At 37.4% G+C, this 17,506-nt stretch overlaps 2 protein-coding genes and 2 non-coding genes across 4 annotated transcripts in view; 1 reads left to right on the forward strand and 3 right to left on the reverse strand.

The window, feature by feature from the left end:
• The window catches only part of intu (inturned planar cell polarity protein), a 38,905-nt gene extending 37,994 nt beyond the window's left edge, over window positions 1-911 (reverse strand). The window contains exon 1 of the mRNA XM_037683102.1: window positions 826-911. Coding sequence (XP_037539030.1) covers window positions 826-911 — 86 coding nt within the window. The remainder of the gene's footprint in view (window positions 1-825) is intronic.
• Window positions 912-3,463: 2,552 nt separating this feature from the next.
• LOC119421097 lies at window positions 3,464-3,679 on the reverse strand. Its single transcript, XR_005187336.1, has one exon. It is a non-coding gene; the product is annotated as a small nucleolar RNA U3 (small nucleolar RNA).
• A 2,757-nt stretch (window positions 3,680-6,436) lies between these two features.
• LOC119421105 lies at window positions 6,437-6,652 on the reverse strand. Its single transcript, XR_005187337.1, has one exon. It is a non-coding gene; the product is annotated as a small nucleolar RNA U3 (small nucleolar RNA).
• A 1,525-nt stretch (window positions 6,653-8,177) lies between these two features.
• Window positions 8,178-11,935, forward strand: trmt10b (tRNA methyltransferase 10B). The gene is made up of 8 exons (XM_037683113.1): window positions 8,178-8,432; window positions 8,883-8,991; window positions 9,110-9,243; window positions 9,363-9,515; window positions 9,641-9,719; window positions 9,967-10,034; window positions 11,571-11,694; window positions 11,777-11,935. Exons 1-8 carry the CDS (start codon window positions 8,322-8,324, stop codon window positions 11,917-11,919), a joined length of 921 nt encoding a protein of 306 aa, XP_037539041.1. The 5' UTR covers window positions 8,178-8,321; the 3' UTR covers window positions 11,920-11,935.
• The last annotated feature ends 5,571 nt before the right edge of the window (window positions 11,936-17,506 follow it).

Below are 17,506 nucleotides of genomic sequence, written 5' to 3' on the forward strand. Positions count from 1 at the left end.
AGTCTTACTCTGTGCACTCGGAGCTGCTGAAACTCGACCGTGCGGATTCAGCGTCGCAGCCGCGCTCGCCATCTTTTTCGGTCTTCTCTCTCAACACAGGGCTCTCTTCACAAACGTAGCCGTGCGCGAAGGCCATCGAGTGGTGAACCGTTGTCTTTCGCTCGCGAGCAAACTAAAAAAAAACAACAAAAAAAACAACGGTTATTTGTATGAAATTTTAAGCTTACACGAGCAGTGATGGGGTTTCGCCATGTTGAAAATACTAGCTAGCAGGGAAGGTCACGTGACACGAGACCGCGCAATCTGATTGGATAGATAGAACGGTTGCCCCTAACAACGCAGAAGCTTTCTCAGTTACTGGTAAACGAAGTTCATTCAAACACCCACAAAAGAAAGAAAAAGCTACTTTTTCTCGCTCCCCTCTTTGGTTGGGGTGTGTAAACGCATCAGAATACGAGCAATTCGAGTCAGGGATAAAAAACGGGTTTACGTTTCGATTAAAAAGTGGTAATGTCACGAGCGCGTGCTTCAACGCCTCACTTAAACACTAGCAAAGTTAACGGCGCGTGACCGAGTGTCAGTTATCTTCCTAAACACCGTCAACATGCCAGAAAAATAAATAAATAATAATAATAATACAACACGGACTTTCACAAAAGGGCTTTTAAAAATTTACAGATACAATTAATCCTCACTGCCTGGGTTTTTACTTATTTTGCATTTAGTTTAATCGTCAAAATAAAACAGCAGCGTGATTTGTGCGCATGCACCGTTTGTGCGTGTTTGTTCACGCTCGCAGTCCAAAGTGAATAAAAACGAACTGACCTGTAAAGGAGAACACTGCGAACCGAGTCAAAGTCGTCCAAGTTGTTCTTTGAAAACGAATCCCCGTCTGTACAAAGATTAAACATGGTTTGTCTCATGCTGTCTCTGATGTGCACATTTATTCATAACTAAAGAAGCAAATCTGAATCTTTTAAAAAAAGCGTCCACATTCTGACGGAGCCGTCCAGCTCCTCCTCGGTGCTCCGACTCTTCATCACTGACGCTGTTTTTTTGTTTGTTTTTTTTAAAACTCCAGCACAGCAGAGAGGGATCCCAGCTCGCTTCTTGACAAGTTAAAGGGACATTTCCAACGTTTCAAAGTACAGTTTGGTGTTATGAACAATCAATATCTTACCTGTCGTAGGTAGTGGTATCATTTCCTCACCTGATGCATCCTCTTGACTTTTTTTTTTTTAAACTATCGTTGTTTGAATGGATTGCTAATTGTTTGGTGATAGTGATGCTGTCCTGGAGGTTTTTAAACATTTAGCTCGTCCCTGAAGTCGTTAAAGACCAAACGCCAATCTCTTCCTACAAAACAGCCTCCAAGTGTTTCAGCTGCTTTGTAGTTTCAGATTCTACTCTACTCCATTCAGAGGCTATTTAGAGTTCGGAACAACGTGTTGGTGAAGCTGCTCTGCTACTGACTCATTCGAGTTAATGATTCGAGTCCTCACTCTGAATCAGGACTCACAAGTCAGAGGTTTCAGTTAACCCGGTTCCTAAACGTCCTCTGGCAGACTGAGTTTGTGAGCCAGATTCGCACACTCTGTATGTTTGTAGTGGAGCTAGTTGGTTGCTGACTCACCTGGGATTAACAACTGAATCAGGACTCAAATGTTCAAGATCTCCATTAACCCGGATCCTACATGTCCTTGCCGACTGTTGTCAGGTCCACGAGTCAGCAAACTCAGACAGAAACAGCAGAATCACCGACAAGGTTCCTGCAGGCACCTGGTCGTCCGCAGGGACCACGAGTCGCCCGCGGTGCACGTTCTAAAACTAGCACTCATCATCAAGGAGCACCACCTAAAAATAGTCATTAATTGTGTTTTTAAATTTAAGAAATAACATGTGCAAGGATGTATATTTGAATTTAAAATAATTAAAAATAACTTTTTAAAATAATAGTGTCTGGGGTCAAAGTTCAGAATCATGCTTTGACCACGCCCATCTCTTCAGCGGTGCAGGTACAAGATATTTTTACCTCCAAGACGGGAAAATGACAGAAAAACATAAGCAAACATATTTTCACAGTGACTGGAAGGAAGAGTTTTTTTATTTCACAGTGTGAAAGTGTCTCGTTAGTGGACTGTGGCGACAGCAACACTTCATCACCAGCTAACAGATTAGCATCAATGCTAACCACCCCCCATCAACGAGCAGAAGAATGTCAGAGCTGAAGGCAGCTTTGAGCAACCGCCAGATGTTTTTCATGAGGTGTTTCCAGATGTGGCGCTCTTAATAGAAGCAACGATGAAATATGTGAAAAATAATTTCTTTCAAAAGAGTTAACGATGCGATTGATAAGTTAAAATGCTGCAGATCTGAGGCTCATGATTAAAAATGTCAGCTTGTTTGTTTACATTACTGATAGTTTGTATCTAAGAGTTCTTCTGAACATAAAAGGAAATAGTATTTTATGTTTAAATATCAGTTTTCTAATAAAGTAAGTCATCCATCATGTCCCCCTTGTTGGGGGCTGGAGCCCAGCTCAGCTGCTTTTAGGTGAAGGCAGGGGACACCCTGGACAGGTCTCCTGTCCATCACAGAGACAGAGACAACCACCCACATTCTCAGTCACAGCTAAGGACAATTTACAGTCACACAGAAGAACCAAAAAGAGATTCAATAATAATTGATCATATCTGCCATGCTAAGTCCTTACTGATAATAATTGAGGGGAGTCTTTAACATTAAGATATGATCAGGCAGTCATATATTCACATGTATGTAATTGTATTATTATTAATATTATAATTAAAAAGTGAGTCGTGCAAATTTGTTTGGATCAAAGAAGTAGCCCTTTAAGGTCAAGGTTCTTTATTGTCATTCGCATCACATGTGGTACATGAGGTGGGACGAAATTGTGTACACAGGGTCCCAGTTACATGTAACAAAAGTATAAATTGTAAAAGAATAACAGTAATAAGATCTAAGATATGAACTAAGAAATACGTTAAACTAAGAATACGCTAAACACTAATAGTGCAAAAGCAATGCACCGAACAGCAGCACAAACATGAGTCTGTGTGAGCAGGTGAGTAGGAAAGAACAGCAGCATGAAATAAATCAGCATCATGGATAATCAGCAGCACATATCAACAATCAAAAATGTGGCATCACAGTGATTCATTTTTAATTATTGTTCACGGTGATAATCCTGATTAGTGATCCATGAATAACAGCAGAGGTTGTCACTAGGTGACCTCAAGTTACCGTTTTTTACACTTTTGTTCCATACATCGTGCAATCATACAAACTCATGCCCAATTACCAACGACCATATCATTGTGTCTAATGAATATTTACCAACGACTTCTCTGTATGGAACAATATTATAAATCTGCTCCATTTACTGTTAATTACTTTGTTAACGATCTACTGTTAAGCATATTCTTTTCAAACAATAACGGAAACCACTCTGATCATACTCTTCCCCTCAATGCTCCGTGTAGAAGCAGTGAACGGTCATCAAAGATACAGACCAAATGACGTAAGTCATAGTCTGTATCCGCTTCGCGCTCAGGGAAGAGTATCATTAACTCTTCATCGTGGTTGGCGAGACCAAACACTTTAGAAACACATTTCTCAAGTTATGAACTATAGAAATGATCCCTGAAAGTATAGTCTTACCATTACACAACTTTTCATCACCTACTAGTATGAGCGCACGTACTGTTTCGATCATGGTGCAGTCATCACACATAGCGCGCGAACAAATGAAGTGAAATTAAACATGTATTTAATTTTTTTTAATCCAACGATTACACAAAAAAATAATAAAAGATGGGGGGGATTTTGCATGTACACATTTTTCACTACACGTATTCTTAGGAGGTTTTTTTTTTTGAAAGTGCATCGATATTTTCGGTGAATAAAAACAATCATTACAACATTGAGAATATAAAACAAAACTCAAAACTGATAGTTTATTCAAACTATAAACCTGTATTATTGACTGTAAAATTGTTTAGCTTTTGTTTTATTGTGAGACCCACAATGCTTTTCGGTAGCACGCCTCTCCTCTTCGTCTCTCATTGGTTAAAAGGTTGACACGTCATAGCAAGTTAGCCTCTTTGCTAACGACGATAAAAAAAATGGTAGTTTTTAACATTAAAACATGTCTTTGGGCTCAGTTTGATTAATAAACGCTAGAAACAGACTTAAGTATACAAATATGTCACAAAATAAACGGGCAGGATTTTTTAAATACAGAAAAGTTTAGGTGCACCTATTTTCGTCTTCCTACTCAAATGAACAACAACAATAAATAGTTCCTATCTGTGCCGCGAAAGGCGCAAAACGTTATTCCACTTTTCCACTTTTTTATTGGGCATGCATCAGGTTATTCCACTTTATTATTTTTTTTAAAATACATGAAACAGACTAAATGTCAGAACTACTTACAGGACATTGTTTTTATGCAGCAGCCAAAAGTTGGAATGCTCAAACTAAACAAACTACATTTTAAATCAGTAGTTTATTGTAGTATTCAGTAGTCAAAAACTCGTGAGAATATAAACCTGCAAAAATAACACTGTAATGAATGTTGTATAGTTCTCATAGTTTGTTTTTAAAACGGGTAGAATATATAAATTTTAATAATTTAAATAAAGATGATCTTCAAATCCATATATTTATTTGGCATGTTGAGTGATTAGGTTTATAAAACACAAATTACAAATTTAGTTCCTGATTAAATCGCAGCCACCACAAATAACTATAATGAATAATAAAACAATAATAATAATAATAAATTAACAATTTTAATATTTTTATATATAATAAAAATCAAAGTTATAGTTTCACTTTTTCCCTTTTCGATTCATATTGTAAATGAATAATGATACATTTCTACTACTAATAAATTTGTTATTTTGTAGTTTTTTACTTAAAAAAAATCAATTATGAACACCTCACAAGTTATTTTAAATAAAATATAGTTATCGGTCATTAGTGTTATGAGGTTTAGTATTTAAGCTTTTAGAAGTTTTTATTGTATGTCTGTGTATTTTTTAGTTGTGATGGATTTTGCACGAGTCCTCCTTCATAATTTGCTCCTACAGCACCCTCTGCTGGTGGATCGGCAGAATTAAAACGCAGCTGAAATTATTTATAATTAATTACTGTAATAATAATTATAATATAATATATAATATAATAATAGTTTGTCCAATTCAGGACTTCCGGCAAGATGGCGGGGAGAGTGGTTGAGCTGTGAAGACCTCCGGGTAGCAAAGCTTGAAAAACATGTAGTTTAAACAACTATGAAGTTCTGACTCAATACAAATAAAGGAGGATCAACCTGAAATCAAACGATCGTCCAGTGAAAAATAACGACAGGCAAAAGAAAAACAACCACGATAATGGCTACTACCAAAGCTAACAGCACTACTGTCACTCACAAAACATGGATACCGATGTCAAAGGGACCATAAAATGCTTTAACATCACCGTGCAAGCCCCCAGTACCTCACAAGAAGGTCCTAGCAACAGTTGAAAATCTACAATAAATTATGTTGAACTTTGGGGAAGAAATGAAACGGAACACGCTCTCTCCATTGCCAGCGCCAAAATCCAGGAGTGTAAAGGTAAAAACAAGAAGAGATAATACAACTTAAAGCTACAAACACTGAGCTGACAAAGAAAGTCCAAGATATTGAAGGAAAAGCGGCAGAGTGCTATAAAAGAAGATGGAATCTGTGCATTAAGGGCTTAAAAGAGGAAACAGATCAAGATACAAGACACAGATTTCATTAAGATTATGTCACACTGGAAAATAGAAGATAGACAAGAAGACTACAACAAAATGCTATTACATCATTCATAATATATAAACCAATCATGAAAAATTAATAGCTATAGAGATCTTTAAATTCTATAACAACTTATATACGCGGACCATATCTTCTATGAACGCAATAAAACCAAAATGTTTTTGAAATCACTTAGAAAGGTGGATCAAACCAAAAATTACACTTCCTGAATATATTTCCAGAGATGTGGTAACATTTTGAGTTTTATTGGAAAACAAAAACACAGAACTCGGGTTATAGTCTGATACTTCATCTGGCATAATTCTTTATTCATAAACAGAGTGCCCAGTTTTTAACTTAAAAAAATAAAAATAAAAACCTGAATTGCATTTACTGTATATTGAAACATATGAAGACCTGTGTGACATGCTAATGGAATTACCCAATAAATTATGTTAATCATAACCCTAAAATAAGACCATGCTGAGATTTTTTCAAATTTATGTAGAATGCAGAATTTTGATTATCTTTTCATATGCATCTTGCACAGGCAATTTTTATATTATGGAATATAAATTCAAAATGCTCTATGTAAACTGCAACTGATGACATTATTTTAAACACGAATGGAAACCACTCTGATCATACTCTTCCCCTCAAAGCTCCAAGAAGAAGCAGTGAACGGTCATCAAAGATACAGACCGCATGACGTAAGTCATAGTCTGTATCCGCTTCGCGCTCAGGGAAGAGTATCATTACCTCTTCATCGTGGTTGGCGAGACCAAACACTTTAGAAACACATTTCTCAAGTTATGAACTATAGAAATGATCCCTGAAAGTATAGTCTTAATCTGTTATTCCTTTGCATCACCTACTAGTATGAGCGCACGTACAGTCTCGATCATGGTCATCCCACGTAGCGCGCGAACAATAAATGAACGGACACATGTATTATAAACATGTATTTTTTTTAAATCCAACGATTACGCACAAAATAAAACATGTGGGATTTTGTGTGTACATATTTTTTTTTTTCACTAATGCGTTTTTATTTTTCGTTAGAAGGCGAATCGAAAATTTTGGTTGATAAAATAAAATCATCATAACACCGATAATGCAAACACAACCCATACCTGACAGTGTATTTAGATTTTAAACCTATAATTTTTACTATAAAATAGTTTATAAATTGTTTTGTTTGGAATACCCACGTTGCTTTTCGGTTCAGCGCCTCGTCTCTTATTGGTTGATGAGTTGGCACGTGATAGTGATTTAGCCTCTTTTGCTAACAACGATAAAAATTTAAAAAATTGGTCGTTTATAACCAAGATTATTAAACTAACAACAAATCGTTTGACTCAGTGTGATTTACACAAGCTATAAACAGACTTGAGTATACAAATATATCACAAAATAAACGTGCACGATAAAAAAAAAATTACCAGAAAAGTTGCGGTGCACCTATTTTCGTCTTCCTACTCAAAAGAAGAACAACAATACACAGTTCCTAGCTGAGCAGACGATAACGCCTTTCAGAGCAGAACGACAGGACATTGTTTTTATGCAGCAGCTAAAAGTTGGAGTTTTCGAGGAGGTAAACAAACTACATTTTAAATCAGCTGTTTGTTGATTTCAAAACTCGTGAGAAGATATAAAATAAGAAAAAATAACAACTTAATAGTCATAGTGTGTCCTTAAAACGTACAGTAGACAGAATATATAATTCGTAATAAATTAATATAAATACATAGAAAGATTATCTTTAAATCCATATATTTATTTGACATGAGGTTTATGAAACTCAAACTACAAATTTATTTCCTGGTTAAATCTCAGCTACCACAAATACAGTAACATAATTTTAATACATTTATATTTTTATTTATTTAAAGTCAAAATTATAGTCTCACGTTTTCCTTTTCGATTCATATCGCATTATTTATTGTAAATGACTAATAATACATTTGTTATTTTAGAATGCACAACTCACGTCATTTTAAATGAATATAGTTATCGTTTGTTAGTGTTGTGAGGTTTAGTATTTAAGCTTTTAGACGTTTGTGTTTGTTCATTTTTTGTTTTTAGTTGTTTAAATTGGATTTGTTGGATTAGCATGAGTCCCTTTGTTAAATCTCTCCTACAGCGCCCTCTGCTGGTTCATCGGAGGCATTAACACACAGCTCAAAGTTTCTCCAGTTCAGCGACGCATAGACAAATAAAATAAAATAAAATAAAATAATAACCACAACAACAACACAAATACACCAAAGAAGGGAATCAAAAATTTACTCCAATATTTTACTTAAGTAGTTTTGTATTTTAAACTCCCGTTTGACGATGACGTCATTTGTAAGCGACACCAGGCATGCTGCTAGTATCCTCCTCTGCAGTTTACACCTTTTTTTAAGCTTTGCTGTGTATGACAACATATTTTAAAGTATAGCAGCTGTCTATCAGGACATATACAATGTCCAAACCTGGATTTAGCTGCAGCTGACTGATAAAACAACATTTGAAATGTGTGAAACACAAGCGAACGGTGCTTCGGATCTGCTGGATCTTCTTCACATAGACCTGGAGGCGGATGGAGAGGACACAAGAACCAGGAGAGACAATACAGAGTGCTCTGTAAGTATTTCAAAGCCTTGTAAATAAAAAAAATAAAAAAATTACAGCTATGCTTGACGGATACCAAAATATGTTTTAATACTTTACAGGTGCGTGTAATTAGATTAAATTGACGTTTAAACACTTTCTGAATATTATTTTACTTCAAATACATTTCTCTTGTTTACATAATGAATGTATCTAATTATTATGATCTGAAATAACAGTTTGTTTTTAGGCTAAATATGATCAGCAGCAAGAAAAGTATTCCCCGTTTAAGCTTTCATGTTATAGCAACATTATAATTGAATTACATTGAACCTGTTTTATTGTCCTCATAAGTGACAATCTAGTTTAATAATAATTTTGTTTTCTTGTAATGTAGGCCAGATTTTATAAGTAATGTGTCCTATTTGCATATGTGTGAAAAATAATAAGTGTTTTTTTTGTTTGTTTTGATTTCATGAACAGAAGAATGTACTGAGGAAACAAAGGAACTGGAAGAGACAGCTGGCTGCCAAGAAGAGCAAAAGAAAAGACGAGAAACAGAGGAGGAGAATCCACCGAGCACAAGAATCCAGTAAAAATACAGAGTATTTAAAAAAGAAACAAGTTGGGAAAACTGAGAGTCAAACTATTCGGATTCTACAAACATTTGATTTGACTTTTTTGTTCTTTCTTTCCCTCTTTCTGCAAAGGTCCTCACACAGACCATCCTCAGTTTACCAAACGAGTCCTGAAGGCGATCACAAAAGAGCGTTTGGCCGAGGCTCAGACCACCGGACTCAGACTGTGTGTTGACCTCAGTATGACAGACTGCATGTCAGACAAGGTGGGTGGCAGGGATCAGACCTTACAGCCATTTTAAAATCCCAGCACAACAAGAATTCTGGTTTCGACGTATACGTTCCCTGACACTGAAAATAAAAGATTGGTTTCCATTTTGGTTAGGAGATAAGCCGACTGGCTGGACAGTTACGGCGTCTGTACGGGTCGAACAGGAGAGCAGCTCAACCGTTTCACCTGATCCTAACCGATCTGAGAGAGGACACTCAACTCTACAGGGAGTGTGTTCGCATGAATGATGGCTTCCTCAACTACACAGTTATTATGTGTTCTTTATATCTCAGTAAACTTTTGTCATAGGGGAACATAAAACATCCAGAAAACTCTTTTGAGTTTTGACAAACTCATCTGGGTTTATTTTTTTTATGTCTTCTGATTTCCAGATGGAAACAACACAACAAAATTGTTTAGACTTATTCCCTCCAGAAGCTGTTGTCTACCTCACTCCTGATGCTGAAGAAGGTTTGGCAACGTTTAGTTTATTCTCACACAGTTTTAAATGTTAAATTATGCAGCAGAGATCATTTCTTTTGAGATGTGGACGTCAATGTTACATTTTAACCTGCAGAGGGCGCCATTCGATCAAAATGTGCTCACCATTCATCATTTTCAAAAACTGAACAAACCATACCAAAGAGAACTACACAAAGATCCACAAACATATTGATATGCATTTGTTTAAACTTACACATTTCTTCTCTTGGCTCAGCTTTGCAGACAGTGGATGCGGACAAGGTGTACGTTCTCGGTGGTCTTGTTGATGAAAGCATCCAGAAGGTATTAGAATATAACTTTATCTTCTGGGTTCTCAAACTGTAGGACGCGATCCCTAGGGGGGGTGCAGTGTCATAGGAGTGTGTGTATGGTCTTCCATTTTTTTGTCTCCAAAAAGTTTGCAGTCTTAAGGCATTCTTGTGACGCACACTGCGTTTCCATGGCGATTAGCTGGACCTATTGCTTGTTGCACAGAGTGAAAAGTGGGTCAACGCCTTACTCATCTGGTGCATGACCCGGATTAAATTAGTAACCAGAACTCTAGCTGACCATGTTAATTTATTTGTAAAGTCTTATTCTTGATCAGGAGCAACAAATCGCTCAGATCTTAATAGTATCTTTAGCGACTTCAATCCACAAAACAAAGCTGCTGCCGGCTGAGTTGGTTTTGCTCTGTGACGCGTCTCCGATGAGCCACGCTGAGTCCGACTTGTGTTTTCTGTATTTATTTTAAAACGTAACACGATGAACTTTTGACATCCATCAAACAGCACCTGTGTTAATTTACATCGTTTGTATGGCTGAAAATAACGATGAAGGTGTCTATCAAAAATGACGTTCAACAGAAAAGTTTACAAAAAACCTACTAACCTGGTGCCATGACTCAGATCAGCTAAGTAACATGTGACCACACTCCTCATGCAATTACCTCAATGGTAGGACAAATCTGAACACCTGTGCCATAACAGTCATTTTGGCTCTTACTAGACCTGTCGCAATAAAAAAAAAAAAAAAAATCAATTAATCACATGATAAATGAAAATTATCAGCCTCATTTTCATTTATCAGCTTTATCGTTTCTTCATGTCTCTCTTTCTACTGAAGACACTGGGTGACAAAAGACTCAACTCCAGTGCTCTTCACTGACCCCTCCCTCTCTTTTCTCTTTAAAATCTGTTTTAACCGTCCAAAATCTCATTTTTGGATCGCTAAAAGCAGCTAAGTTGAGAAGCTAAGCTACAAGCTAAGCTAACAGGCTGACCTCGGGGAAAAAACCTCCGTCTTGTCGAAGCTCCAAAATTCACGGTTGAAACCTGTGCCTTCGTGTAAAACGTTTTTCGCTGCACAAAGGAGCTGAGAACTTGTTTGCTGATTTTTTTATTAAAAGCTTTGTGTGAAAAATCCTATGCTAAAGAGCTCAAACCACACCGAGCGTCCGCCATTTTGAGAACCGAAAAACAGGAACGAGAGACAGCCCATGTCATGTCAAGGGGCCTCCCTCCCATTTTTCTTAAAGAGAAACGCTGCTCGCTCCCTCACTATCCATCCTTCATTTCAAACAGTTTTATACTGCCATCCGGTGGTCAAAAAAGGTACTACACACAAAATTAACCATCATTTCTTCTTAAAATTGACAGTAATTACCAATTATTATCAAATTTCAAACAATATTATCGTTTATTGCAATAATTTCTGAGACAATTAATCGCCCAGCAAAATATGTTATTGTGCCAGGCCTAGCTCTTACAGTATGTGTGTAAGGGGCAGGTATGACAGTTGTCGTGTTACATTTTCAACCTTGTTGTGTCTCCGCTGCAGAAGCTGAGCCTGTCCAGAGCCAGAGAGCTGAGCGTCCGCACAGCCAGGCTCCCCATCGACGAGCACATGGTGAAGAGAAACAACGTGAAGAATTTCCACTCCAAGATTCTTGCAGTTAATCAAGGCGAGTGCCGATATCGGTGTTTGAGATGTTTTTAAGTCTTTCTGGTGTCTTTTGTTTGTAATATTTATTTCTTTGTCCACAGTGTTTGACATCTTGTTAACGTTCTCTGAGACCGGCAGCTGGACTCAAGCACTGCAGGCCTGGTTTCCTGCGGGAAAGGGTTACGTAATCTCATCGGGGTGCTCAGCACTTCCTGCTCCAGCACAAAGTCAGGACGACGGTTAAAGATGCAGGCATTCACAAAGAAGGACGTTCTAATTTAAAGACTGCTTTTCCAGTTGCAGCAGTGTCTGCAAGGAGGTGCAGAGTTTTGCTCTTTATAGTTTGTTTTGTTTTCATTCAGTTAGGATCAGACGGTTTTCAGGTTGTGTCATGTTTTCTTTCCACGTTCTGGCGTGTTTTAAATGGATCTAAACATGGATTCAGATCTTGTTCCTCCGTATCAGTCTTCACGCTGTTTTCCAGAGTGCCTAAACAAAAACATTTGGGCTCAGACAGTTTTAAAATGTAATCTTTTTTGCAGGTCTTTGTGTTTTCTTTGCAATAATCATGATTTTATTTTGTTAAAACTTAGCTTTGGGCTTTAGCCTGTCATTTTGAGCACTGTTTAGTTTTTCTCTTGGGATGGATTTTTTAACTTTGACTTGTTGTTTTTTGGTTGGTTCACCAACTTCTGTTGTAATAAAACGTATCCACACTCAGGTATTTGATTGATGGAACTAGGGATGCACAATATTATCAGCATGGTATCGGTATCGGCCAATATTAGCGCTAAAGTTAAATATCGGACATCGGTCATTCCATCAAAATAACTCACCAATATAAAAGGCTTCTGTTTTAAGTAAATTTTTAATTTAAGAAACTGTAAAGTATATCTATTAATGCACTACTACTTATGCACTTTTCACTTGTTGCTTGTGAACAGGTTGAGTTTAGATTGTGAAAATTTACAAATTTGCGCTGTTCGAGTGTTGTCATTGTGTTAGAGAGTGAATGTCATGAATAAATTTGACATTAAACATAATACAAGTTGAAGTGTTGCATCATTTTCAGACTCCTTTTTGCCATCTGCATTTGGTATCAGGCCAAACTGACAAAGACCATTCAGAATAATGTAGTATTTTAATTCCCTAGCAGAGAAAGCTATGTAGTCTCTGTAAATAGGTCTAGGGAAAAATATCGGTATTGGTATCGGGTTTTGTCCAAATCAAATTTAATATATTAGATATCGGCCCAAAATCCAATATCGTGCATCCCTAGATGGAACCAATCAGATTTGTTAGGCTCTAATTCCAAAGTGCTTTCCTCTGTGTAAGGACAACATAGTGAGTAATCTGGGTTGATACATTTAGTTTTTCATTCTATTGAAAGTTTTTGCAGGATTTCTGTGAAGCTGATCATGGAAAAAAGTTTAAATGTTCTCAATTTCCACTCAATTCACTCTACCTTTAAAGGCCAGTGACGGCTAATTACAGGTTTTAACAACAGCTTGAATATTCTACAAGAACTTCACATTGATTTTCCATCATATTTTACACAAACACCAGATTCAGGTGAGTCCTTTGATTAAAAAATACACAAACGGTGTGATGGCTTCTCAGCAGTGGTGGGATGTAACAAAGTACTTTGCTACTGTACTTAAGTACATTTTTCATGTATCTGTGCTTTACATAAGTAGAGTTAAACGCGGGTACTTTATACTTTTACTCCACTCCATTTTACATTAAGTATTTTTACTTTCTACTACATTACATTTCTAAAATGTGTTGCGTTACATGTTACATTCACTTTGCAGTTTTTTGATTTGTTTAGTTTGAAGTAACCAATGGTGAGAGGGGAGTTGGTCCATTGAATCACTGCAGAGTGGGAAGGTAACGTTAGACCTGCCATCAAGAAGAGCTGGATCATTGACGTATATTCTAGTATATATGTCCTTGAGCTGGATGCACCCACAGCACCACTAACACACCCAAACTGGATTCCACGGCGGCAAGTCAGCCAGAAGATGCATGCTGCCCATGGCCTTATTGAAAGACTATTGAAAGACTGCTCAGTACAGCAGGACAGATTCTCTCTCCCAAAAGAGCCAGACTGGACTCAAAGATCTTTGAAAACCAACTTCTTCTGAACTTGAACAATAAATTCTTGCTGCAATATTAAAATGTGTCAGTGCATGGGATGTTAGGAGACGAGAGATGTCTCCAAATGGCTCGACACTCAGGTCCAAGTTTTGAAAATGATGTCAGGAAGTTAAAATATTGTTCACTATTGACCCAGGACACGGACCTTTTGTTAGGTCTAATGCTCCTTTTGTTCAGGCAGATAGCTTTTACTTAAATGTGTTTACTGCAGTTAAAATGACACATTGCTTTTGCTTTGTGTTAAGTAAAAACTTACAAAGGTATAATCATTCCTCTTTCTTATTTTGTTTAATGAGGGTTAACTCTGCAGGTCATCCCTGAAATTCTGATGCACAGAATCACAAGTCCGAGTGTGAAGTGTGTCACAATAAAAGCATGCATTATCTGCAGCATTGTTCATTAAAACAACACTATTAATGTATTACAGAAAATATACGGTAGACAGACACACTTAATGATATTGTAGACCATTGCATTAGGTAATACATTCAGCAAGTACTTTTACTTTTAATTACTTACTTTTAAATACATTTCCAAAAGTTATTTTTAACTTAGTTTGTTTTATGTTAGGGCAGCACGGTGGCACAACTGGCAGAGCTGCTGCCTCTCAGTGAGCAGGTCCCTGGTTCAAATCCCGGTCCGGGGGTCTTTGTGAGTGGAGTTTCTTCCTACAGACCAAAAACCTGCATGTTAGACTGATTGGTAACTCTAAATTGTCCCTAGGTGTGAGTGAGACAGTGAATGGTTGTTTGTCTCGTTTGTCTCTATGTGGCCCTGTGATGGACTTGTGACCTGTCTAGGATGTACTCCGCCCCTCGCACAGTGATTGCTGGACATGGGCACCGGCGACCTCCGTGACCCCAAATGGAAAAAGTGGGTAAAAGATAATGGATGGATGAAGGATAGTACAAATACAAGGTGTAAAACGTGGACTACATCATGCTAGTGGTTTGTTAGCCACTTTAAGTCGACTTCCAGTCTCAGCGTGATCTTTCTCTCAAAACCACCAGAATGTTTTGGAATGTCTTTAAGACAAGCTGCTGAGAAGGAATATGGTAACTCTGATAACACTAAGAATAAAACACAAAAAACAAAGTCAAAGTAAACAAAAGTATTTATTTTTCTTCAAAAATATAACTGGATATGCAACAAACTGGCATAATTTTATACTGTCTTTAACTTTATGCTTTAAGTAGGATGTTTAGTTCTTCAACAATTAAAAGAACTCACATCGGCCTGCAGAGTTCAGTGTTTCAATTTTTATAAAATTGTTAAATATATATATATATTTTTTTCTTTCTGTACATGAATCTAGTCTTTTCTTTTGCATTAAAATGTAATGTAAATGTTTATAATATCAACCCCAGACTGGAAAATCCTCCAACAAACTTGTAGTGGTCCATAAGCCACCAGTTGACAGTACACAGATGTAGCAGGTTTTGTGGCTCCGGACATCGTAATTAATATTCAATGTGGCAAAAATGGCTCTTTTAATCGCAAAGGTTGCAGACCCCCGGTATAGGGAGATGTTAAGTGTATTTTGTTGTATTCAGTGGCAGCTGGTATTGACTCTAGTCCCTCTTGAGCCTGCATGAAGCTAACTGAGACATTAGCTCAGAAGCTGACAAAGTAAAAACTTTTTTGTGCGAGTTTTGAATATTTTTTCAACCTAATAAAATTAACATCACTCTTCTCAGCCTCTTTGCATTTGGGAAATTAGGTATTCTTAAGTTTTTCATTAATCTTTCCCAGGAGGTTGAAGCAGATTTCTCTGTGGAACTAAATCTCTTCTCTGATGTCATGTATTTCTTGAAAAAACATTTAAAACGACTGTAAATATCAGCATGAGAACTCCTACGCATTCTTGGATCCTGGCTTGTGTTGCTTTTTAATTTCACTAGAACAAAATCGTGGTGCTGTGAAATCTAATATTAAACCAGTTGAGTCTTAACAATAAGGATTACATTAAAACGGTTTACGCTCGTGGAGTTTATGGGGCCACGGTCTTGTCATCCTGAGGTCTCAGGTTGCGTCAGGGAGGGTAAAATCACAGCAAAATCCTTCATGCGAGGTGACCCCTGCCTGCAGAAGGGAGCAGCTGAAAGAAAAGCAACTTTAATGGAGTTTCAACAATCTTTAGTTTGTTTACTCTGCCATAAGATTCATGTTGCGGTATGGCTGCTTTTTGGTTCAGGGACTTAGACATTAATAATTAAATAATTAAACATTTTTGGGGGAGATTTGACAGAAAAAAACTGAAAAACAATATTATTAACACAGCACCATTTAAATTTATAATTATGTTGTCATTAATTTAAAATGTTTGTAAGTAATAAAGTGCATATTCTTGCACAAAGTGCTACAAATGGCTGCTACTACACTTTCCAAAAGCACAGAACAAAACAAGGGTTTTATTGTAAATAATAATAAACTTGATGGTGATGTGAAGGTTCATGATATTGTTTGCATGACCCACTTTGAAAGTTTTGTGTGGAGTTGTGTTAAATAGGGTGGCACGGTGGTGCAGTTGGTAGAGCTGCCACATCAGAAGGTCGCCGGATCAAATCCTGCAGGGACCTTTCAGGGTGGAGTTTGCATGTTCTCTCCGTGCATGTGTGGGTTTTCTCCGGGTACTCCAGTTTCCTCCCACAGACCAAAAACATGCATGTTAGGCTGATTGGTAACTCTAAATTGTCTCTAGGTGAGAGAGTGAATGGTTGTTTGTCTTGTTTGTCTATGATGGACTGGAGATCTGTCCAAGGTGTCCACCGCCTCTCGCACAGTGACTGCTGGATATGGGCACTAGTGATCATGTTGGATAATTTAATTATCCTATCATCGACTCATTAAATAAATCAGCCACACAGCAAAGGAGAAGATCTTTTTTGCCCAGATTTAATCTTGCAAGAGAAGCAGCCGTTGATAAGCCAGGTTACAGGATGCTACATCACGCCCGGTTCTGCTCCTAGGCAGTATAAGGAAGTGTCTGTTTACAATGGTACAAAGGTGAGGTCAAGACAACTCTGCTTTCCAGCTTAGGGCCTTGAGTTTATCAGGTGAATGGCTCCATGCTTCGGCAGGCTCCACTTTGCAAAGACAAAACAACTCTTAACACAAACACACATATGGTTCTATAACATTTGACATTAGTACCGTATTTTCTGACGTATAAGACGCTCCGGAGTGTAAGTCACATCAGTCAAAAAAAAAAACATCACAAAGAGGGAAAAAACATAAGTCGCTTCGATATGCAAGTCACATTTATTATACGTCACCACTGACCTGTCGTGTTTATTATGAGTTTATTATGCGTTTATTATGCCTTTATTTAATGGTCAAAACAGCTTCATTTCGCCTGGGTGGTGCAGCGCCATCCATTTATCTATCCATTGTGGCTCTCTTGCTCTCCAGCGTTCCTCCGCCTACACCAGCTGAGTGAAGCGAGCGCGCATGGGAGGACTCGCTGTTGCAGTTCTTAGAAATTTAAAGCGTCAGTCAAAAATTGCGTTATGAATATGAAAAAAAAAATCTATATATATACATATACACAAGTTGCTTTGGCGTATAAGTCGCAGGACTGACAAATCATGCAAAAAACTGTGACTTATATGCTGGAAAATACAGTAAGTGAAAAACATCCATGACCTTTACATCCCCCGTCAGATCCCCCG

Source organism: Nematolebias whitei, chromosome 1, assembly GCF_014905685.2.
Source record: "Nematolebias whitei isolate Nwh7 chromosome 1, NemWhi1, whole genome shotgun sequence".
NCBI classification, from domain to species: Eukaryota; Metazoa; Chordata; class Actinopteri; order Cyprinodontiformes; family Rivulidae; genus Nematolebias; species Nematolebias whitei.